The sequence below is a fragment of the Halichoerus grypus genome, chromosome 12 (assembly GCF_964656455.1).
Source record: "Halichoerus grypus chromosome 12, mHalGry1.hap1.1, whole genome shotgun sequence".
Lineage (NCBI taxonomy): Eukaryota > Metazoa > Chordata > Mammalia > Carnivora > Phocidae > Halichoerus > Halichoerus grypus.
The window spans coordinates 78,791,238-78,817,120 of record NC_135723.1 but is presented as its reverse complement, the minus strand read 5'-3'; the positions used below and the strand labels follow the sequence as shown (position 1 = coordinate 78,817,120).

At 37.4% G+C, this 25,883-nt stretch overlaps 1 protein-coding gene across 17 annotated transcripts in view; it reads left to right on the top strand.

The window, feature by feature from the left end:
• The window catches only part of CADPS2 (calcium dependent secretion activator 2), a 518,420-nt gene that overhangs the window by 269,806 nt on the left and 222,731 nt on the right, over positions 1–25,883 (top strand). For all 17 annotated transcript variants that reach the window (XM_078059524.1, XM_078059520.1, XM_078059523.1 and 14 more), the window contains 2 exons: positions 1,205–1,316; positions 23,972–24,111. In XM_078059524.1, coding sequence (XP_077915650.1) covers positions 1,205–1,316; positions 23,972–24,111 — 252 coding nt within the window. The remainder of the gene's footprint in view (positions 1–1,204; positions 1,317–23,971; positions 24,112–25,883) is intronic.

Below are 25,883 nucleotides of genomic sequence, written 5' to 3'. Positions count from 1 at the left end.
ATTAAGCTGCTTTTCCATCCTAATTGAATCTGTCCTTTCCCTCTGGCATATGACTTTAATTTCGGAGAACAAATGGCGTCTGGATACGAGTTTCCGCGGTCACTGAAGTGGTCTCTGCTTTACTGTACACATATTACGGTGTTATCACTGCTGTGGTTGCAGAGGAAGACGTCAGTTATTCAATTTTTATTAGACTTTCCTCCATTTTTTTGTATTTCCCAAGCTTTCTGAATATGGTTTATAAAACAAAGTTCAGATAATGCCTTTAAAAGGGTAAATTTGTTTTTTTAAAACAATATAAGAAAATCTGTATTTTTATATGGCGATTTACTTGTAGCAGGGATCCTTATTTTGTTTAATCTCACTTTTGTGTGTTTTTCTCAATGGCATTTTCTTCCTGCTATGCTGCATCTCGTGTCTGCGATTTCAGAGTTATGAGAAATATTGATAAGATTTTTTAATACCAGGTGTGCGCCAGTTGAGTTTGTAAATACGCTAGGATGAATTGGTGTGTGGTAAAGCTGAGATGCCACTAATTAAAAGATAAGCCAAGAAAAATGTTATTTTGTTATGATGATTTGAAAAGCCAGATGTCGACAGACTTACTCCATTCCTAGGAGAGTGTGTTGGGAAATTAACTGCAACACGTTCATATTTTTACAGTGCTTATTTCTTTCCTTTTGATAGGAGCTTTTAAAAATCATATAAAGTAATAGACTTGAGATAATTACCTCCACTTTTTAAAATAGAAAATATCTGGTAAAGACTTTCCAAGAAGTGATAGGGTAAAGTCTTCAGCATGCAAAAAAAGTTTTCCATGAAACTGTCTTTTATATAAAGAAACTTTTAGCGATTTCTCTCTAGGCATCCATAATAATGGGGTTATAATTTGTATTTGAATAAATAATAGATTTCAGTGACTACATATATAATGCTTTACCTTAACCTAAATTCTCATTGCACACTGTCTTTTATACTCTAATGTGCTAATTTTTGGAACAGCTTTGGAATTATTATAAGCTGTAAAACTTATTGTTATTTTTCTCCTTGACTGTGCCATCTGTCAGAAACAAAAGCAAAGATAAAAATCTCATTGAGCCACAAAAGATTCTGTATTGCTTAATGGGCCTTCTAAGGAGATACATCTGTCTGGAAAAAAAATTAATGCTGCATTTTAAAGAAAATCTTTGTGACTTTATTGCAGATGGGGAACTCAAGGTGATTTCACCACGACCCATCCTCGGCCTGTGGTCAAAGTAAAACTCTTCACGGAAAGCACTGGGGTCCTGGCCCTTGAAGATAAAGAACTGGGAAGGGTGAGTTGTACTCAGCCCTGTGTGTTCAAGGTCACACATTTTTACTTCTTTCGATTCACAGTTAAAGTAGACCAGTACGTAGCGTGTGAACTTTCTGTTCATAAACTACGTAAAATAATTTATTTGTAATTTTCCACAGTCCCAGATTACAGCTCCAGTTTTTTAAACAAAGTTGTCAATGACTTAGAAAGTAGTGTGATGGGCTCTGGGTATGTAAAGGTTGCGTATATAAGATCGTAGGGACCCGTTTTCCTTACACATGTACTGCTCAGTGGATGTGAATGGTACAGGCAAACTTGTCCTTCTTGGTGAGAAGTAATTCTCGTTTAAACATTTCTGTCCATGAGTTAAAAGCATCTTGATATTTGAAGTCATCTGTTTAGGTCCATTATGATTAGACTGATTAGAATATCTAAGGCTACTTCTCTCTTACCTCTCCTGCTTTCCCTGTGAGAAGCTCTTTTTCACACATCTTTTAACATTGAATTTTTTATCCTGTACTCACCTCATACCTGGAATATATTTATCCTCTAATGCTAGTGTCTCTCCACTATACTCAGCCTCTTCTGGCAGGTAAAAGCATTAAGATTAGGGTAGATTTGTGATCTTAACACCTCTCTGTGTGAAAGATTATCTGCAGTCTGATTTATAAAGTAGATGGGCTTCAGTGAGTAGGCTATAAAGTTATCTTCTGTAACATGGATCTCTCTTACCCAGACCTGAAGACTGAATTGATAGGTATTTTCCAGAGATTAAAGCCTTCCAAAATCTTCCTTGAAAATTTCTGGTGATGATTGACAGCTTGTGTGGTGCTAGATTTTGAAGGATACTGGGATCACTGGGTATATTGGAATTTTTTTTCTCCAAAGTTGTGATTTCTATTCATTTCAAATCCTTCTCTTCTGTCTCCTTTAGAGTTTTTCCATTTCTAGGGATTTTGTGAATCTGTACCCACACTCCAGAAATTGAGAGTCAGCAATCACATTCCCAATTTCGTCCTCTGTTTCCTTATTAAATGTATTCGTTAAGACTTACGAGCTAAGCCATACCATTCATTCATGTGCTTACGTATTTGTGCACTGATTCATTCAACAAAAGTGTGGAGGTAGCGTAATCTCACAGAAGAGCCTGGAGATTACATTCGGTCTTATGGATTGATGAATCAGTACTTTTCATTTAAACTATTATTACGTTAATTTTACCCTATTTGCTTTATAACTATTTGGTACTGTCTAATAGCAGCCATTTTAAGTCTAAAGCTATAATGTAATTCTTTAGATATTTTTAATTCATTTCTCCACTGGCCATATATATATTTGAGCAGGTTTTATTTTTTTTAATATTTATTTATTTGACAGAGAGAGACACAGAGAGGGAACACAAGCAGGGGAAGTGGGAGAGGGAGAAGCAGGCTTCCCGTGGAACAGGGAGCCCGATGCGGGGCTCGATCCCAGGACCCTGGGATCGTGACCTGAGCAGGAGGCAGACGCTTAACGACTGAGCCACCCAGGCGCCCCTAAGCAGGTTTTAAATTGGGTATGTAAGTGGTATGTTTTCCTGTCAGTTGTATGTCTGAGAAAGGCCTCATACTCCTTTGCTCCCTTCATATAAGACCACTTTTCTTTCTGTACAAGAGTTTCTGAACCCCAGCACTATTGATATTTTGAGCAGGAAAATGCTTTGTTAGGAGTTTTCTGTACACTTTAGTTAGCAGCATCCGTAGCCTCTGTCAGATGCCAGTAGTTCACCCAGTCTTAAATCAAGATGATCAAAAATGTCTCCAGACATTGCTAAATGGAGCTGTGCAACATCACCCTACTTAGAGATCCATTGAACTATACTAATGATCTGAGTAGGTTCCGTGATTATAATTATGATTTATGTGTTAATGACTTCCAATTTTTTATTTTTCTTTCTTGGAGCTTCAAATTGCATATCCAGCCTGCATACTTGGTATTTCTAGTTGCATTTAACAGTTATCTCAAACTAAATATTTCTAAAATAGAACTTAATGATTAGCACCCCCATAAAGTCTTTCAGAGAGGCAGTTTTCAAGCCAGTGACGTTGATACATAATACTCCTATCTATTTGCAAGTTCTGTCAGCTTTCCCTAAATTTATTCCGAATATATCCACACCTTAATATCTCCTCTGCCCTAATTCAGGACACCATCCTTCCTTGCTGGTGATAGTTTGCTTTACTACTTTGCCATTTATCATCTTGTCCCCTCTGATCTAGCTTTCACACTTCAGCCACTATGATCTATTTAAAATTCAAAACAAATCACATCATTCCGCCCTTAAAATCTTCCAGTGTCTTCTCTTTTATTTGGAATAAAAATCAGACTCCTCATCATAGTGTAGCATGCCCAAGAATGGTTCTCAGGGTGGGACCCTGGATCAGCAACATCAGCAGCATCTGGAAAATTGTTAGAAATGCAGATTCTCAGGCCTTGCTGGACCAGAAACTCTGAAGGTGGTGTGCTGCGGTCTGTTTAACGAGGCCTCCTGGCAATTTCCACACACACCAACATTGAAGTACCCTGCTATAAATGAACTGACCTGTTCCTCTAATTTCATCTCCTGTTACAGCCACCTTGCTTACTATCATCCTTCCTTCGTACTCAGCTTTCTTTCTGTTCCTCAAACATACCTGACTCATTCCTGCTTTAAACTTTGGATCTTTAGATGGGTTATAGTCTGAGCCCGTGGATGTATACACTGGTGTGCAGAAGACGCTGGTGATCCTCTCTGGGTCACGGAGCTACTAGTAATGTTTGCTATGTATTTATCTACTTTTATACTGAGAAGCAGGAATAGGTTGTTTTTTGTTTTTTTTTAATTTGAAGGAAAAGGGCTTACATGATCTGAAATTTACAGTCTAAACTTTTATAAATAGATATCTGGAGATCTTAGTGTTTGTTTTTTTTTTTAAAAGATTTTATTTATTTGACAGAGAGCGAGAGAGGGAACACAAGCAGGGGGAGTGGGAGAGGGAGAAGCAGGCTCCCAAGCAGGGAGCCCGATGCAGGGCTCGATCCCAGGACCCCGGGATCATGACCCGAGCCGAAGGCAGACGCTTAATGACTGAGCCACCCAGGCGCCCCTGGAGATCTTAGTTTTAAAGTGAAGTTTTCTAATTAAAATTTTGCATAGCAGTTGAATTCAAAGATGAGCAACACAGTCTGTAAAATAGATTTATACCACAAGGAGATACCACCGCTGCACAGTCTGGTAAAATGGCTAAGGTACAAGAAAGCTGACAATAACAAATGTTGACAAAGATGCAGAACCACAGAAACTTAATCTCTGCTGGTAGAAATGCAAAACTATACAGCCACTTTGGGAATACAATTTGCCAGGTTTGTTTTTTTTTTTAAGTGAAACATAGACATGCCATATCACCCAGCAGTTTCCCTCTTAGGTATTTACACAAGGGTTTATTAGTAAATATATGGGAATTTTTATAACAGCTTTATTCATAATCACTAAAAACTGGAGGAGTAAGAGGTCCTTCAGTAGAGGAATGGATAAACTGTGGTACATCCATAATAAACTTAACTCATGCAACAACATAGATGAAACTTAAATGCAAGGAAAGAAATCAGACCGCTCACCCCATTTAATCCTCTTTAAGAATGGTAGTAACATTTCATGGTGAGACAGACAAGTGAGAATCCGATTAAGACCACTCAGCAAGTGCAAGAGTCAGTATTTGAACTTGGGTGGTCTGACCCCAAAACCTATGTTCTAAATCATTAAATAGTACACCTGATAAGATGAAGAAATTTGGCAGTATTTAACAAATTATGGTGTGAGTGTGGGCCAATTTAATTTCATGGCTTAATGCAAGAACAAGATATTATTTAAGCTAATGTCATTTTATGCATAGTTCTTTAATACATTTTATATCATTTTATGCCATGGGTTTGCTTCTTATTACAGTACTCTCTGGCTGCGCTTTTATATGTGACAGTGATTCTCAACCCTGTGTGTGCATAAGAACCTCCTTAGGGAGTGCATCACGTGAGCCCACACTTTTCCTTTGGTTGGTTTGGGGTGAGTCCAGACAGGAGTATTTTAAGCACTTCTCAGGAGATAGTATGTGCATATAAGGTTGAGAAGCACTGGTGCAAAAAGTATCACTGGGCAACCAGGGTTGAGAACTAGTAAGTCCTAGGAATAAGAAAAAAGTCTATAGGGGCCCCTGGGTGGCTCAGTTGGTTAAGCGATTGCCTTCGGCTCAGGTCATGATCCTGGAGTCCCTGGATTGAGTCCCGCATCGGGCTCCCTGCTCAGTGGAGAGCCTGCTTCTCCCTCTGACCCTACCCCCTCATGTACTCTCTCTCTCTCTCTCTCTCTCAAATAAATAAATAAATCTTTTTTTTTTTTTAAATCTATTATAGCATATAGTTTTGCAAAATGATAGTTCAAATTTAAGTAGGCATTGGGCAGTTGAAGGTTAGGTTCTTTGGCAAGTGCTTGTAATGCAGATTTTGTTTGCAGATGGCAGGTGCAAATACCTATTTATGGAAATGGAGGTGGCATATGGAGATTTTTCATCTGAATTGGTGGCCAACCCTCCACCCGGTGCCTTAGGGAATACCTGGAGGCAAAAATAGCAAATTTTTCATATTATGGGCTTGTCCTAGCAGGCAAATAGTTGACCAGTCAAGCACCCAAAAGTATATAGTTCATCAATGATACTGTAATAGTGCTGGATGGTGACAGATGGTAACTATGCTTGTGGTGAGCACAGCATGAGGTATCAACTTCTCAAATCACTGTTTGTACACCTAGAACTAATGTAACATTATGTGTCAACTGTGCTCAAATAAAAAAAAAATTTAAAGATGATTTTGTCCCTAAGACTTTAAAAGCAAGGCTTACTTAGATAGCCATATAAAGATCTAAATAATTATGTCACAGGACATCTATTTGTGGACAGTGAGGTTTCCATTGAGTCTTTCAGAATGAATTCTTGCACTCCTTAGTAACTTTTAAACTTGCTGAAAGGTGTTCTTGAGTACAAAATGAATTTTTATTTTTTCAATTCTTTTATTTTTTCATTTTTTTAATTCTTAAAGATTTATTTATTTGAGAGAGAGCGAGAACAGAAGCAGAGGGGGGGCGGGAGAGAGGAAGAGAGAATCCTCAAGCCGACTCCCCACTGACTGTGGGTTCTGGTGCAGGGCTCGATCCCAGGACCCTGAGAACATGACGAGCTGAAATTAAGAGTTGGATGCTTAACTGACTGAGCCACCCAGGCGCCCCCAAAATGAATTTTTTAAATTTCCACCTAAGTGGCTTTTCAGTTTTAGAAGCATTGCTATAAAGACATTCTAAAGGTTGTTAGAAAAAGCCTAGTGTCTGTTCATACACTTTGAGTTGATGGCCTTGGTACCACATCATCAGTATACACAGAAAGATGCTGGTTCTGCCTCTCTGAGGATGGAGACTCATACAAATCCGAGAACCTGTTTTCCTTTACAAAGCAGTGGAGCCAGATCGTTGTTCTTCTAATTTGATTAAATAATATTTTAAGATAGCAAAAGACTTAACAGTTTGCTTACCTCTTAGATATACATTTTGAGAGTAGTAATGTTCTTGAAATTACGGTTTTCATTTCGTGTATTTCTCTCACTTTTTCTGTTCGAATAGCTCTACTTCTATTTAACATTTCTTGAGATGTTGATACCTCATAATTCACAGTGACAGTCATCATGTTTGTTTTACAAATACAAATACTATATGGAAACAGCAGCTGGTCGTTGATTTCAGATACATTTTAAATATTAAGATAAATTAGAACTGCTGAATTGATTACTCCATTAAAATGAAATATTTCAAGCAGCTTGTAATGGCTTGGTGTAGCAAGTAAAAATTAGCTTATATTTGCCTTTTTCACTGAGTTGTTTCTTCTGTTTGCTTTACGAAGCATCAAAGGAGATCTATCTGAAGAGTGATCAGAATATGCATGATTTTTGTTTTTGAAACTTGACAAGAGAGAAGTGATATAGTAGTGTGTTAAAAGGTCTGTCTTCTTGGGAGAGAAATACCATCAGGAGGTCTAACTGCTCAGTCTGATTTTCTCTCTTGCCCCTCTAGTTTTTCTGGAGCATATCCTTTTCTGTTTTTCTCATTTGTACAGCTTTGGGTGAGTTGAATTCTCTAAGTTCTTCATTAATGTTAAAACTTTTAGGAGCTACTTTAATTATTTTAGCCAAACTTAGCATATTTAATTGGATATCCCATATATAACTGGTTAGAACCCATCGAGCTTAAACATTTCTTTGATTCCCTGGTTTATACACAGTTATCATAGAACTTCTGATTTCAACACACAAAGTAATAAATTAGGAGTAGACTACAGATGTTTTGAGTAAGCATCCTAACTTTTCAAAAATAAATATGCAGTTAACTTAGTAAAAATGACTTTAGGGTTTTTTCCTTCACTCCAAACAGTTGAAATTTATATTTGAGGATTAAAAAAAAAAAGTTTCCGGCATTATATGAATTTGATTCATCTACATATGAATCAAGCATTAGAGAAGCTGCTAGTGAAATCATGATATGTATTTTTCTTCACTTTGAAAGCAGAACTTAATATCTAGTTTTATTGAAATTGCCAGCATTGGATGACTGTTATCGTGACCAGTGAATTAACATCCTCTACTGCAGAGTGGAATGGAGACTCATTTGGCATTTCATGTGCCTAATTCAACTCACCCTATACTATGGACTGTAATTTTTGTAGTTTTAGCAAGCAGTGTAGCTTCTCTGAAACTGCAAATCACAGAAAATGTCTCCTTCCTCCTTTAGTCCATTCATGTAGCCATTTGTCATAGGACTCTGCTGTCCTATCTCAAGAGCCATGCCAGTGACAAGAGGCAGGACCACAGACAGGTGGAGGACCAGAGATAATTCATACATGACACAAATTCTTTCTAAATATTTTTTCTCGCTGCAATTAATTATGTCTGGCTCATTAATCACATGCTGTGAAGCGTTAGAGAAGATTTACCATTCAGAGTCTGACTTCGAAGGAAGGAAGCCTCCAATAACGTGCTTCAGTTGTTAGTGACTCTACCTCAGACCCTTGCTAAGGAGTTGGCTGGCATCTTCAGTGTAGAAGTAAAGAAAAGCATTTTCTTTCTCACATTCAGGAGGGTGAACAGGTTATAAATAGGCATCCTCGGGGCGCCTGGGTGGCTCAGAGGGTTAAGCGTCTGCCTTCGGCTCAGGTCATGATCCCAGGGTCCTGGGATCGAGTCCCGCATCGGCTCCCTGCTAGGCGGGGAGCCTGCTTCTCCCTCTGCCTCTGCCTCTCTCTCTCTCTCTCTCTCTCTCTCACTCTCATGAATAAATAAATAAAACATTAAAAAAAAAAAATAGGCATCCTCCATGGTGGGTCCATGTGGGTGATTATATTAGCAGAAGTTGACATTTCAGTTTCCCCATAGTAATAGAGGTCTTCCTCTCTCCCAGAAAGAACAGATATTAGACACATACACTATACTTATCTCTTATTTCTAATAGGTGTGGTGTTATTTCATTATGGTTTTAATTTGCCCTTCTCTAAAACTAATGTAATCATGTTAAACATCTTCTTGCATGCTTGTCGTCCATATGTCATCTTTGATGAATCCCCCATTTTTTTTTTTTTTTTTTTTTTTTTTTTTTGAGTGCATGCGTCTATGAGCTGGGGGCAGGGCAGAGGGAAAGAATCTTAAGCATGCTCCACACCCAGCACGGAGCCTGTCCCAGGGCTCAATCTCATGACCCTGAGGTCATGACCTGAGCTGAAATCAAGAGTTGGACGCTTAACCGACTGAGCCACTCAAATGCCCCAGTGAATCCCCAATTTTTAATTGAGTTGCTTGTTGTTCTTGAGTCTGGAAAGACCATAATAAATTGTTTACACCTCCTTTTTCAGAGATATGTGTTGTAAATATTCTCCCAGTTATAGTTTGTCTTTTCATTCTGTTAACAGTGTGTTTCAAAGAGCAGGAGTTTTTAATTTTGATTAAGTCCAACTTGTGAATTTGTTTTTATTGCTCATACTTTTGGTGCTGTATCTAAGAAATCTTTGCCTAGCCCAAGGTCAAAATTCTCCTCTCTTTTCTATTAGAAGTTTTACAGTTTTAGGTTTTTACATTTAGATCTTTGATCCATTTTTAGTTAATTTTTTTTTATATCTAGAGCTAGAGCTATGTATAGATTGAAGTCTACTTTTTTGATATATGAATATCTGGGTGTTCTAGTACTATTTATTGAAAAGACTTTCTTCACTGAATTTCCTTAGCACTTTCGTTGCAAATCAATTGTATATGTATCTTTGGGTCTATTTCTGGACTCTCTAGTCTGTTCCATTGATCTATTTTCCTGTCTTAATGCCAATGGTGCACTGCTCTGATTAGCTTTATCATAAGTCTGTGATATCAAGGACTGGTAGTTCTCCAGCTTTGTTTTTGTTTTTTATTCTTCAGTTCCTTTGACTGTTCTAAGTTCTTTGCTTTCTCCTATGAATTTTAAAATCAGTTTGTAGCTTTCTATAAAAAATATTCAGTGTTATTTTGACTGTGATTTCATTGAATCTGTAGATCAACTTGGGAATTGATCAACAGTATTGGGTCTTTAGACCCATGAATATAGTATATCCTTCCCTTTATTTAAGTCTTGCTTCATTCCTCATAGCAAGGTTTTGCTTTTTTTTTTTTTTAACCTTATCTGTCATTGAGTGTTTCATATTTTTGATGCTATTCTACGTGGTATCATTTTAATTTTTTAAATTAGATATTGCCAGTATGTTGAAATACAGATGACTTTTCTGTATTGATCTTCTATCCTGCAGTGTTGCTAAACTCACTAGTTATAGTAACACTTTGTAGATTATTTTTCCATAGACAGTATTGTTGTCTAAAAATACACTTTGTTTTTCCTTTCTAATCTAGACGGTTTTAATTTCTTTTTGTTGCCTATTATACCTACTAGAACCTTCAATACAGTGTTGAATAGAAGTACTGAAAATGGACATCCTTATCTTGTTCTCAATCTCTTGGGGAAATCATCCAGTCTTTCTTCCACATTAAGTATAATATTAGCTGTGTAGGGTTCTTTGGTAGATCCCCTTCATCAAGTTGATAAAGTTCCTTCTGCTAATTTTTATTTGGGCTGTGATATTTATTATTTCTTTTATGTATCTTGGGTTTAATTTATAATACTTTTTCTATTTCTTAAAAGTGGAAGGCATTGATTTGAGAAAAATCTATTTTTTCTAAACTAGGTATTTGGTGCTATAAATGCTCATTTGCTAATGTGCTAGTGGCATCCCACAAATTTTTATCTTTTCTTTTTCATTTTCATCCTTTTGAAAATACTATGTGTTATTTTGATTTTTTTTTCCTTTGGCCATAGGTTATTAAGCATGCATTATTTAGTTTCCACATATTTTAGAGTTTTTCAGAGTTCTGTTATTTCTAATTGAAGTCTGTTATGATTGGAGAATATACTTAGAGAACTTTGATCCCTTTAAAATTTACTGAGGCTTAGTTTATCACCCACAATATGGTCCATCTGGTGAATGTTCTGCATGCATTTATAAAGACTATGTATTCCTCCACTGTTTAATAGGGTGTTTCAAAAAAGTCAAATAGTCCAAATTATTATTCAGATCTGCCATATCTTTATTGGTTTTCTATCTACCTTTTTTAAATCAATTTTTGAGAAATTGGTATTAGTCTCTGAGTATAATTTTGGATTTGTTCTGTCATTTTTTTGCTTCTTGTATCTTGAAGATCTGTTGCTAGGTGCATAAATACTAATGATCTCCATGTCCTTTTTTATTAATTGACTGCTTTGTCATTATGAAATGACCTTCCTTATCCCCTGTAATGCACTTTGCTTTAAAATCTACTTTATCTTAGCCATTCCAGGTTTTTTAAACCAGTGTTAGCATGTTATCTTTTCCATCCTTTAATCTATTTCTTTACTTTTAAAATATGTTTATTTAAGCAATGTATAATTGGGTCTCTATTTTTTATTCAGGTTTGTCTGGCAATCTTTTAATCATTATTATGATTTATTGATATGGTTAAGTTTAAATCTATCATTTAGCTATTTGTTCCGTCTCTCCTGTCCTATATTCCCTTTTTTCTCTTCTTTAGACTAATTGAATGTTTTTATGGTTCCATTTTTTTCTTTGTTGGCTTATTATCAATAACTTATTCTAGGCATTCCTTTAACTCATCACAGCGTAACTTCAAGTGATACTAGAAGACTGTGTGTCATGTAAAAAACTTACAATAGTGTATTTCCATTTCCTTTTAAAGGGGAAGCCTAGGACATAGAACCTATTAGATGTTGGTGAAATGATACTGACCTGCAATACATGTCCAATTAATGTTGGGAAGATGAATGAACAAATGAATCTCTTGAACTTTGCCTGATTCAGTTTCATTCCTCCTATGCAAAATTGTGGTAGACAGTAGCATAACTCCCTTTGAATGCCTGAGCTTCCTTACCAAGTGATAAACTGAAACAATTGCAGAATAATGTATGGTTTAGATCCTACAGGAAGAGTGAGGTTCTAGCCCATCTCTTTTAATACATGGGAGAAGCAGGTTAGAACATCCTCAGGTCCATTACGAACTTCCTCTTACAATTGCTGCATTAAGAAAGGAAGTTCCTATGCATCTTGGAGCTGTTTGGGGCCACTTAAGAATATTCACCTTCATGGTGTTTAGCACGAGTACAGAAAAGCTAAGTATTTCTATTCCCTACTAGTTATTATCTGTAGTGTTTGAGTCAAAAACAATTTCTTTAGGTAAAAGGTACAAGATTCAGCTTAATTTTTGAGCACCAGAAATTGAGAAGTTTAAAACCTGCTTCCAGAAGAACTTGACTCGGGTCTTGGCTCTGTTAAGATAGCCATGAGGATGAGTGGACAAGTCACTTAACTTCTCATTCTCTGCCCTGACCTTTATTCCACCACCCTCTATCTTACTGTATATTGAATGTCTGTCAGATATATTTAAGGATGAAGCTGGAGTTACCCAAGTTTAGACGTAGTCTGTAACTTCCTCCTTCCCATCCTACCGTTGTATGTTCTGGATTCACAGAAATACAATTGACTTGGCTCTAAAAATTCTTACAGTACTTAAATCAATAGATAAATACATACATATGTATTCTTACAGTATTTAATAACCCAAGCAAGAACAAAGCTACGTTAGTTATTATAATGTTTGTGAAATAATTAAGGGAATAATTTGTTGGATTGAGGAGGAGGGATGTAACATTGAGCGTGTCTGTTGTTATCCTGGAGTAATTTTCCTTAGTTATTCATTTAACTTCAGTGTCAAGTTATTTACATAACAAGAGTAATGCCTATCTGTTAAGGGTGATGTGAGAATTAATTTAAATTTCACAAAGTACTTTGAGGCATTCAGTTGAAAGGTTCTTTATAAATGCCAGGCATTATTATAACAAGACTAGTAAAAAGAAACGCGATAAAGCTACTCATGCAGTATCCTCTGATAGCAACTGTATTGGTAAGGAAGTATAAAGGTTACTGCTATTCATAATTTATGGTTGAGGGGAATAGATCAAGAATAACAATGATGCTTTTCTGTCTAGATAAGTCTTAAAAAACACAGATGTAGCTGTGATGGAATATATTGCTCCATCCAAGGAGAAGTATGAAATCGACACCTTACAAGCAATAAAAGTGATGTATGAAGATGAATAAAGGCCAATATCTTTAATTGAGCCATAAAAAATATAGGACAGCCTTGACTATGTCTTTCAAAATCTTCAACAAAGACTTTGTAATAGAAGAAATAATCCTTGATCATTTGGGTATATGAAACTTTAAATTTGTTAGAAATATATGCATGATGGTCTTCATTCCAGTAACCAAAATAATCAGCCTCATGATTAATCATTTAAAAAGTTTATAGGATAAGGAAAGTCAAAACTTTAACAAAACAGAAAAATTCAGAAGATTTCTTATAAGCAGAATGCTTCAGGAATGTGAGAGAAATAATCACACACAAAAACCTCTTGTTAAGTAATCAGACAAGCTACTGATAGAAGTCTGAATGTAAAAATATCTTTAAATCACACACTTGGCAGAAGAAATTTAAAAGGTAAATTTAGGGTTCTTTTTTTTTTTTTAATCAAATCTCTGCATTTAGTGTTCTTTTGTGATCAAATCTCAGCCTTTATTGTCTCTATTAGTTTCCTGTTGCGACTTTGACAAATTACCAAAAACAACACAAATTTATTGTCTTACATTTGTGGAGGTCAGAAGTCCAAAATGAATCTCAGTAAGCCAAAATCAAGATGTTGGCAGAGTGGAGTTCCTTTCCAGAGGATCTAAGGGAGAATGCAATTTATTTTTACCTTTTAAGCTTCTAGAGACTGCTTACATTCCTTGGCTCATGGCCCCCTTCCATGTCCAAAGCCATCACTGGCCAGTTGAGCGTTTCCTGCATCTCATGGCTCCAACACCCGCTCTTTTACCTTCTTCTTCCCTAAGAACTCTGGTAGTTGTATTGGTCCCACCTGGATAACCTAGGATTATCTTCCTATTTTAAGGTTGGCTAATTAGCAATCTGAATTCCACCTGCTACCTCAATTCTCTTTTGCCATATAAGGTAACCTATTCATAGTTTCTGGAGATGAGGATGTGTAGAGACATCTTTGGGAAACTTTATCTATCACAGGAATCGAAAGATGAGAGTTTCATAAATGTTTACAGACTGGCAAGTAAATGGCATACAAAATCTGGCCTACAGAATTACTACCGTCATTTTCTGTTACCAAATTTGGCAAGCCCTTTTCTCTTTTCACCTCAGTTAAAGTATCAATTTTAGGTTTGCATTTTTATTTCTAATTTATCTGAGCATCTATCTATCCAGTCAGCCAACCAACAAATACTTGGTAAGTGGCTCCTCTAGGATATGAAGGGGAATCATGGTGAAGAAGGGCTTACTGAAGATACTGGCTTACATCAACCTAGAAGCCACAGAGGAGATACTCTACCACACAATGGCTTCTGCCTTCAGGGAGCATAGTCTACTAAATGCGTTCTAAGAGCCCCTTCATATAATGGTTCATTATGAAGTAGAGATTTCAGAAGAGATTTAGAAATAATTTATCCACCTTGGTTTTTCTTTTCCATATGCTCTCCTCAGCCCCCATCAATCAAATAACAAGGTTTTTAAACTCCATCTTTTAACAAGTTAATGTCAGGAAAAAGTACTGAATCAAGATACTACTTTTTTTTCTACTGTTTTATTTGAAAAGGGCCTTATTAAAATATATGATACAGGGTGCCTGGGTGGCTCAGTTGGTTAAGCGACTGCCTTAGGCTCAGGTCATGATCCTGGAGTCCCGGGATCGAGTCCCACATCGGGCTCCCTGCTCAGCAGGGAGTCTGCTTCTCCCTCTGCTCTCTCTTCCCTCTTGTGCTCTCTGTCTCTCATTCTCTCTCTCTCAAATAAATAAATAAAATCTTTAAAAAATATATATATATGATACAGAAGGAAGGAGTTGAATGGTTCTCTGTCAGACCAAGTACACATTTGGTAAGGGGTTGGGAGTTTGATCAGTTCCATATTGTAAATTCCAGGATTCTTTCCAACTTTGAAAATAAAGGGAGCTGGATTTAGCCTACAGACAATGAGGTTGACGGAAGACTTAATGCTAATCTTTCAGTACACAAAAGAGCATTGTGTTAGTGAGAGTGAGCAGGTGTTCTTTGTTTCAACTAAGTAGGACAGGAAGCGGTGATATTAAATCGAAGGGGAAATAATTTAGACAAAGCAACCTCAAGTGTATTAAAACACTGGAAAATGTTACTAAGGATGTAGATTTCTCTCAGAAAAATCTTCTGATTTATCTTCTCCACACACTGAAAATACAGAGGCTCTGATATTGGAGAAAATATATCCTAGTTATTAATATGTGCTAAATACAAATTTATTGAAATGAAGTAAATTCAGTTAGTCTTTCTCTCAAGGTTATAGCTCTCAGTAAGGTACTTGGTACTTGAAAAGTTCACATTGTGAACCTTAGCTAAAGTATAAATTCTTAGTCATTGTGAATCTTAGCTAAAGTGTAAAATCTCTGTCATTTGAAGGAGAAAGATAGAAAAATGTCAACTGAACCCAGAAAGTCAAGGTCTCTCATAGAGATAGCTCTACTTATCTGAGATGTTCCCTTTCATGTGTCCTTATAGAACTCTGTCTCAAGGACATCTGATTGTCAGCAAAAAGGATTTTTAATCACAAATTAAAACATGATTCAAGCTAATAGCATTTTTGCTCTCTTCTTACTCCTTTTCAAAGATGTATTTTTAAGGCCAGTTCATCTCTCGGTTGTTAGGACACCTCACCACACCTCTGGATAGAGGGGGATTATTCTTTACTCATGGGTATAAAAATGTGATTGCTATTCCCTGGCTTAAAAGCATCTTTTAATAGCATGTTATGGGATAACCTATAAACTCCTTAGCAAAACATGCACCTCTACAGCTGACTCCTAGTCTTCCTTTCTGCTCTCATCTGTTAGCACAACTTCCCATTTCCTTACCCTCTGCACCCTCCCTGGCTTACTGCCCCTACCTTTGCAAACAGGGCTCTTCTAGCCGAAGTGATCTTGTCCAACCTGCCCTATCTTGATCAGCTAAGAGTTAAATGAAGTGCTTTCTTCTTCCTCAGATTTGTGTTCTTGAAACTATCACAGTCTGGCCTCACATAACTTGCTGAGATCTTGAGTGATTTCTCTGTTAAACCAAGCAATACCCTTTTCCGTTTTTACTGTGCTTACCCTCTCATTTGCCATTTGGCACTGTTGGCCATTTCCTACTTCCTGAAACACTGTCCACCTTGAATATTGTGTATCACATTCTGGTTTTTCTGCCTCCTTGGCCTCTAGTCTCAATTATAGAGTTCTCTTCCTAATCCTTAAAAGTTTGTGTTTCACCTTCTTTTTTAAAAAAGTATTATTGGCTCTATTCCCTATGCTGTACTTTTTATCTCTGTCAGTTATTTTATAGCTGGAAGTTTGTACCTCTTAATCCCTGTCAGGATTTTGCCCATATTCCTATCCACCACCCCTTGGCAACCACCAGTTCTCTGTATTTTAGAGTCTGGGTTTTTTTCTGTTCTTTGTTTTGTATGTTTTTTAGATTCCACATGTAAGTGAAGTCATAGGGCATTGATCTTCCTCTGACTTATTTCACTCAACATAACTGCTTTTAGGTCCACCCATGTTGTTTGAAATGGCAAGATCTCATTCTTTTTTATGTCTGAGTAATATTCCATTGTGTATATGTACCACATCTTCTTCATTCATCTGTTGATGGACACTGGGGTTGCTTTCGTATCTTGGCTATTGTAAATAATGCAGCGAGAAATGGAGGGGTATGTACATCTTCTTGAATTAGTGTTTTTGTTTTCTTTGGATAAATACCAGTAGTGGAATTACTAGATCATATAATAATTCTATTTTTCATTTTTTGAGGAACTGCCAGTCCTCTTTTCAGTGGTTGCACCTACTTACATTCACAGTGCAAGAAGCTTCCCTTCTCTCCGCATCCTTATCGACACATATTTTGTATATTTTTGAGCCTAGTCCTTCTGACAGGTGTGAGGTGATATTGTGATTTCTATTTGCCTGATGAAGAGTGATGTTAGCATCTTTTCATGTGTCTGTTGGTGTTCCCCTTACCTGTTGATGAGATAGAGAATTGACATGGCAGAAGATCTAATGAGCATTTGTATTGGTTGAAGTCCTTTGGGGTGGGGGGCAAGCAATGGAAGCTGCCTGGGGATAGGTTCAGGGAACAAAGGAGCTGACCAATTAAGCTTGGGGAAGGGCTTGAGAACCAAAGATAGTAGTAAGAATATTAGCATAGGATTGTGTGTCTTTTTCTAGAGGGCCACTCTTAGGGTGGCTCAATTCCAACAGCCTCGTGTCTTTGTCTCAGTTTCTTCCCCATGTCTTGCCTTGTAATTCTTACGGGTTCTTTGAGACTCCCAAGTGGAAGTAATTTCCCTATGCATTCTGTCCTGATTCCTTCCAGAATTGCTGGTTGCACCCATCTTTGAGCTAGAATTGTATCAAGTATGTATCTCTATTTTAATGTGAGACTAAAATGCCATTATTGTGGTCACATACTCTTTTTTCTTCCTCTAGGCTAACAGTTATTTATAGAAAAGGGCAATGAATTGCTTACCTAGCCCCAGGGCCTATCTAGCTCCCTTTAGTTCTAGATTTTTTCCCCTTAGTTTTTACATTTTTCAGATCTTTGTTGAAATTGTTTAGAAATTTAGAAGGCCTTAAATGGATAGGTCACAAAGTTAAAATCATGCGAAATGTGCACAAATGTACAGGGCTTGGCTTTAATATATTTTAATAGGAGGAAAACAGTGTAGAGGTGTCAGCTTGTACAAATATATGTTAAAATCCCACGAACCTCATATTATTCTAAACATTATGTATGTATGTATATTTACACTTCATTCTTAAGGGTTTCTTTCTGTATATTAAATTTGACAGAATTTTAAAACCTAAAAAAATTTGTGTTTTTCATTACACCTCTGCAAAGATAGCAAGTAATGTTGACATTTTATTATGAAGATGATAGGTTGGTTTTATATTTAAGATAAGGAATCATAACATGTGTCATGCTAAGTGACAAGACATTTAAAGCGTTGGTGACAAAAATAAGCTAGAAGCAGAAATGTGTATAGAAAGGTTCAGAGAAGTGAATAGCAAAGAATAGGCAACTTTGCTAAATAATAGAAGAAGGTAACTATTTTGTACAGAGCTATAATTTAAATTTAGATGTAAACCTGGAATATAGCAGAATCCTTAGTAAATTTTTATATCTGTTAAATATTTTAATTACTATGCCAAGTCCTATTCAAGTAGAACTGCTTATCTTAAAATTTGTAAGCACTTTCCTGTGAAAGAGCCTGGATGCCAAACTCTGTTAATGTCTACTTAGGGTCCTACTAAACGCTGCAACAAACATTTCACGAGTTCAAAACAGTAACACCTGTGTAACAGTTTGCGATGGGCGTTCCTGAGAGGTGGGGTACGTTTCCTCCATGCGGTGATTCAGGGCTGTAGTTTCTTCCATTTTATTTTATGGCTCTCATTTCCTAGAGCATTGGAGTTCTCTGCATGTGGCTAGCAGATGAGTAAAAAGGGATGAAGAAGGCATACCTGTATCTTGATCATTTTTCCCCAAAGTGACACTTACCACTTCTCTGCATATTCCATTAGCTAGAACTTTCATATGTCCCTACTTAGATACAAGAGGAGCTAGAAAATACAGTCTCTGGCTGACTAGCTGCTTCTAGCAAGTTCTGTGCTAGGGAAAGCACGAATCCTAGTAAACAGATGACCGGCAGTAGTTAGCCCCCTGTAGCCAAAGATGAGAATAGTTGTGTTCCCCTTCCTCCTACACAGAGAACACATTCACTTCAACTCCAGGGAATCAACCCAAAGTCTCAGCCAGGCCAGAATCCAGCGTCTCCATCAGGCCCAGCTGTGGCTCTGGTGACCTGTGAACTGAAGATCATGTTACCCACCTACTGTGCACCTCCCCTCCCCACCCTGCTTTAGCACCAGTCCAGTCTACGGCAGTGGAACAGGTGCAGGAGAGCTGCCGGCCAAGTAGCCCATTTGGGGAAAAGAAAAAAAAAAAAAAAGGTTACAGTGGAAAATCCATAGCAATAGTTGTCCAGGGACAGCACTGAAATCCTGTCCTGGCAGTGTTGAGGATCTCTTGATTAGACCCTTGTTCTGCATCTGAAAAAGAACTCCTTGTCCTTTATTGCTCCTGGCCCTTTGGGCTCTACACATGGGGAGCCGCTGCCTGTCTGTTAACATCTGTGGCAACATCATGTAGAGGACCATGACCACTTCATGCATGTGCAATTTGGGGGCCTGGAAACTGCCTTACAGTCATTGTTAAGACTAAGTTCAGGGTTTATCTATCAGTACAGTTCTTTTACAAACAATGTATTTCATATGTATGGACCTCCATTTGTTACATGTGTCAATGTTTGTCCCCAGAAACAGACAATTCTAGGTCTTTCAAAAGGAAGAAATGTAACACAGGGTATTAGCTTCACATGTGATAGAACAGAGCCACCAAAGAAATGACAGTGAGTAAACCCAGAGACTGACAAAATCAGAAAACTTTGGCACATCTTAGGGATAGAAGTGCAGTAAGAGGAAGTAAGATCATCAGATAGTATCTGAGATCTTAGCTCTGATAAGAAGAAACTATGGACTCCCTGAGGGATCTGAGCCATCCGTATTCTTTCACCTTTGAGTGTCCCTACATAATGGGCCGTCAAATGTTTAATTGAACAGAGATAAGCAGTAAATCCTTCCACTGACTTCACTTAAAAGTACACATTAGGGAACTAAAATGTGACAGAAATGATGGGATTCAATAGTGAGATTATCCTTAATTTGTGGATCGGATGCAATTAGTTGTTTTGGGACCTTATTTAGTAACTGTCATCATTTAGAGAATGAGAAAATGGTCAAAAGTCTTCATTTAAATATTCTCATCCTGTATAAGACTTTTGGAGTTTGGAACAATACCAATTTTTGTGTAAACAAAGAAGGAAGAATTAAAAAGGAATAAAGTCTTTAGGTGGCTCATGCCAAAATATATTTGGGGGATAAAAGGATGTGGTAGGGAGAACGAGAAAAAGCTTTCCAGAATTGCTAGGGAAATGGCAGCTGTAGTTTCAGAGGGTAGATATACAGCTCTTAGTCTTTGCTTCTTTTTTGGAGTCTTCCCCTAAGTTGATAATAACGTTGTTTTGTCTACTGGTTTGAGCCAAAAATTATCACTTTTTTTTTTAACTCTCATTTAAGAAAGAATCTGTAAAATATTCCATTGGATATTTTAGCAGTCAGAATGGATTACTTCTATAATATCATTTTTTAAAATACCACAAATGCCATTTTATCTGTTACTGGATGTGCCTTTACATGCTTAAGTGTATAGATATGCTGGATTCAACTCAGCTGTGGCTTTTAGGATAGGCTTGAGAAAAGTCTCAAAATAGTAGTTGCATTTAACAACTTGGAAGTTGAGAATAGTTTAAGTAGCTTTTATGACTGTTGCCTTTCCTAGAGAGAAAAAGAGCTTTGCTTGAAAATTTCTCTGTGAATAGTTCCACTTATACATGGAAATGAAGACTTTTGTTTTTTGGCAGAGCATGCCAAATTCAGTTGCCGTGTTTTGCTGTAAGAACATTTTAGCATACCTGAGCATGTTTATAATTCTTCCATTTACATAGAAATTTCAGGTTGGTTTACTTTTCACATTGGTATAAAATAAGAGTGGCTTAAAATACACACTGCATTTCATATCTTTATCCTTCAGAATATAGTCCTCCCATTTAAAAATATCAAGGCTTGGATATAGGCCATGTCTAAATAATGTTATGACTGACTAAAGTGGGGAAAATATATCATTTTATGTACAGGCATTCCTCAGAGATACTGTGAGTTTAGTTCCAGAGTTCTGCAATAAAATGGATATCCTGATAAAGTGAGTCAAATGAGTTTTTTGGTTTGTCAGTGCATATAAAAGTTATGTTTACACTATACTGTAATCTCTTATGTGTGCAATAACATTGTCTTTAAAAAGTAAATACCTTAATTAAAAAATACTTATTACTAAAAACGCTAACCATCATCTGAGCTTTCAGGAAATCATAATCTTTTTGCTGGTGGAGGATCCTGCCTTGATGTCAATGATCACTGACTGATCAGGGTGGTGGTTCCTGAAGGTTAGGGTGGCCATGGTAACTTCTTAAATTAAGACCACAGGAAGTTGGCCGTTATTGATGGACTCTTCCTTTCACGAACGATTTCTCGAGCATGCGATGCTGTTTGCTAGCATTTTACAAACAGTAGAACTTCCTTCAGAATTAGAATCAATCCTCTCAAACCCTGCCACTGCGTTACCAACTAAGTCTGTGTAATATTCTAAATCCTTTGTTGTCAATTCAATAGTCTTCACAGCATCTTCATCAGGAGTAGATTCCATCTCAAACCACTTCCTTTACTCGTCCACAAGAAGTACCTCCTTACCTGCTAAAGGTTACCAGGAGACTGCAGCCCTATATTGAGTGACTCTGCCGGTCACATAAATGCTTACAGGCCATTGCAGGGTAACTAGTTGGCCGAATTTCAATATTGTTGTAACTCAGGGAATAGTTGTTCAGTCATATCTTCAGGTTCTACTTCTGGTTCTCTTACTGTTTCCACCACATCTGCAGTTACTTCCTCCACTGAAGTTTTAAAACCTCCCAAAATCATCCAGGAGAACTGGAATCCGCTTCTTCCAAACTCCTGCTACTGTTGATATTTTGACTTCTTCCCATGAATCATAAATGTTCTTAATGGCATCTAGAATGGTGAATCCTTTTGGGAAGGTTTTCTATTTACCTTGCCTAGATCCATCAGAGAAATCATTATCTATGGCAGCTTTAGCCTTATGGAATGTGTTTCTTACATAGGACTTCAAAGTGAAAATCACTCCTCGATCCATGGGCTGCAGGATGGACGTTATGTTAGCAAGCATGGAAAGAACATTAATCTCATTGTCCATCTCCATCAGAGCTCTTGGGTGACCAGGTGCATTGTAATATTTTGAAAGGAATCTTTTTTTTTCAGAGCAGTAGGTCTCAACGGTGGACTTAAAATAGCCAGTAAACCATGTTGTAAACAGATGTGCTGTTATCAAGACTTTGTTATTCCATTTATAGAGCTCAAGCAGAGCAGGTTTGGTATCATTCTTAAGGGCCTAGGATTTTTGGAATGGTAGGTAAATGAGCCTTAGCTTCAATTTAACGTCACCAGTTACATTAGACCCTAATAAGAGTCTGCCTGTCCCTTTGATGCTTTGAAGCCAGTAATTGACTTCTCCTCTCTAGCTATGAAGGTCTAAGATGACTTCTTCTTCCAATAGAAGACTGTTTCATGTACATTGAAAATATGTTGTTTAGTGTTCCCACTTTTATTAGTTAGATCTTCAGATAACTTGCTGTGGCTTCAACATGAGCACTAACTGCTTCACCTTGTACTTCTATGTTATGGAGACGGCTTCTTTCCTTTAACCTCATGAACCAACCTCTGCGAGTTTCAGACTTTCCTTCTGCAGCTTCCTTACCTCTCTCAGCCTTCATAGAATTGAAGAGAGTTAGGGTCTTGCTCTGGATTAAGCCTTGGCTCTAGGGAATGTTGTAGCTTATTTGATCTTCTCTCACAACCGCTAAAACTTTCTCTATATTAGCAATAAGGTGGTTTTGCTTTTTATCCCTTGTGCATGCACTAGAGTACACTTTTAATTTCCTTCAAGAACTTTCCCTTTGCAATGACAGTGTGGCCCAGGAGACCTAGCCTTCAGCCTGTCTTGGCTTGTGACATGCCTTCCTCACTAAGCTTAGTGATTTCTAGTTTTTGATTTAAAGTGAGACACGTGACTCCTTCTTGCACTTGAACACTCAGAGGCTATTGTAAGGTTAGTATCTTAATTTCAATATTATTGTGTCTCAGGGAATACGGAGACCCAAGGAGAGGGAGAGAGACAGCGTAATAATCAATTAGTAGAGCAGTCAGAAAACACACATTTATAAACACAAATTTAAGTTTGCTGTCCTACATGAGCATGGTTTGTGATGCCCCAAAACATTACAGTTGTTCACTGACCACAGACATCATAGCAAATATAATAATGTAAAAATTTGAAACATTTTGAGAATTACCAAAATGTGACAAGACGTGAGGTGAGCAGGTGCTGTTGGCAAAACGGCACCAAGTAGGCCTGCTCAGCGCAGGGTTGCCACAGACTTTCAGTGTGTAAAATGCAGTATCTGTGAAGAACAAGAAAGTGAAATGCACTAAGATGAGGTAGGCTTGTATATGAAGAGTAAGCTTTTCTTCTGTGTTGGCTTTGTGAAGCTGTCGAGTTCTGAAATAATCACTTGGTGATTTGGAGGTTTTGTTAAAAATTATTTTGTTTCAGTCATAATATCTTCATAGTTTCTAAAACATGTTATCAGGGAAAAAAATCCTTTGGTATTGATCTAAGGCAGAAAATGTGCTGTGATATCAGTCTTTTCCATCTCTAACTGAGTTGATTTCCTTTAATACTATTTTACAATGAAAATATTAAAATACGAGTTATATTTTTGCTGCCTAAAATAATTGGTTTTACTCTTTTAAACATGCTATCGGTAATTTCAAAAAATACTTCTTTCTGAACTTTTGTCCTAAGGAGTTTAGAATAGTCTTGAAATTATAGGTGTCTAACAAGTATTTCTCAACTGTCAATTCAACTGTAGCCTTTGTGCTCTTAACCTCATTATGAAGTGACATAGGAAGAAAACTCGTTATGTGATAATATGAAAACACATATTTGTCAAAAAGATAAATGAGTCTGTATTGAAAACCCATCTGTTGTGGTGGGAGTCAAATGGTTTAGACACATTTGGGCATGATACCTTCTTTTTAAACAGGAAAGCAGAGAAAAGATTTCCGTTCCAATCATTAGACACTGTATTGTGCACTTAAATGTTTTCTTTCTTTTTTGTCTTTCACAGGTGATATTATACCCAACTTCTAATAGCTCCAAGTCAGCTGAGTTGCACCGAATGATAGTTCCAAAAAATAGCCAGGACTCTGACTTAAAAATCAAATTAGCAGTGCGAATGGATAAACCACCACATATGAAACATAGTGGGTGAGTGTGTACTTGAAGATCTTTTTCTCCTGAATTACTGGATTTAATTTCAATGTATTATTTTTGTCAGTTTACTGACAGAACCAGTATATCATGGAATTTCCCCCAAAATGGCATTTATGGAATAGCTTAATTTTTTAAACTCCTAGACACCTTTATATCTAAACACATGGGTATTTAGTTAAGAAAACTGCTTCCATGCTAACATCATATTGGTAATCGATTGCAGTGGTATTCTACATCATTTATATTGATGAAGAGTAGTGATAGATGGAGATAACCTCTAAGAGATACTTTCCAAAATATATGATGGTTGAAACTAGCATAGCATTCAGGTCTCCAGAAATAAACTTACATAAAATATATTAAAGCTAAAATGTCATTCAGATATAACTCCAGGAGGCTGTGAAAGTTTTGTCAGGGAGGGATGTGAGTGTTCATCCAATGTGTGAGTGGAAAATGGCATCGCTCCTGGACGAACCGATGCTGGTGGGTAAGCCTGTTTCCTGGGGACTTCCGTGGGCCGGGGTCAGCCCTCATCTCAGCCAGGGTTCTTTTGTCCTTGTAGTTGGTGAGGTAACAGGTCTGAACTCTTGAATACAATAAAATGAGTTTTTTAAAAACCTGGGTCTTTCTCAGATGAACCCTGTAGGACTCACTACAGTCAAATCCCAGCACAGGGCTGTTAGTTATTAGGAAGGAATGCAACCTTTTTTTTCACAGTGGAGAGAAGCAGTTGCTCAAGTGGCTCCCTCTGAGATTAGCAACCAACGTAAGAGTCTAAGAACGTGCATTCCTGTGTGGAGAGGTGCCATCTGCTGGCTTTGGAGCCAGATCACCAGCACTGTGGCGGAGTTAACTGATGAGTCAATAAGATAAGGATTCTTTGGATGACTAACAGGGACTAAGGACTACATTGCTTCCTTGGTTTGGATGGGCAATGTGTAAGCAGAATGAGGCTCAATGATGGGAAGAACAGCTCAGAGGGTGGGCTCTTTGAAAGGAAAATGTAGCCCGCATTATGGCATCTTCAATGTAGTAACACAAACTAAAGGCTAACCGTGACTCAGCTCATAATGCAGATGGAGTTCCTGGGATTTAATATTTAGAGTTCTTCTCATTCCTCCCTCTACCTGCTCACCATTGATTTATTTAGCAGGCATGTATTGAGCGCTTACTCTGTTCCTCCCAGAACAAACCTCAATGGGATACCATCTCAGGCCTAAAGGAAGTGGCTAGTCAGGGATTCAGCCTTGTATACAAGTAATTATAATAGTGAACGGTAAGTGCTGTAAGAGATGAATGGGAACTGGTGGAAAGAACACTTCTGATTTTAGCTACAATCAGTCATGAAAATCTCACAAGACACCTGACTTTTGAGATGAAACTTGAAGTATGAATTTGGGTGGGCAATGAGGAGGAAGGGCATCCCAGTCACATGACATAGCATATCCATGGGCAATAAAGAGTTCTGCAAGGACTTTTAGCCAATGAAGACAAGTTGGGTACAGCTGGCATAGAGAGTGAGAATATTACCACCCTAAAGTGCTTAGAGACTAGTAGAGTCTAGAGTTAGGTGTAAAGGAACATATATTCCAGGCACTGCAGTTATTTCTCTACTATTTTTATATCAGTCTCTTTTGACGAAGGGCACCATCCATAAGAAATTGGAACCTGTGTATTATAATTCCAACATAGTCTTTAATTTACAAATGGCCGTCACCATGATGAATACCCCTGGAGCCTTCAAAGTGTCCCAAGAACCAAGACAC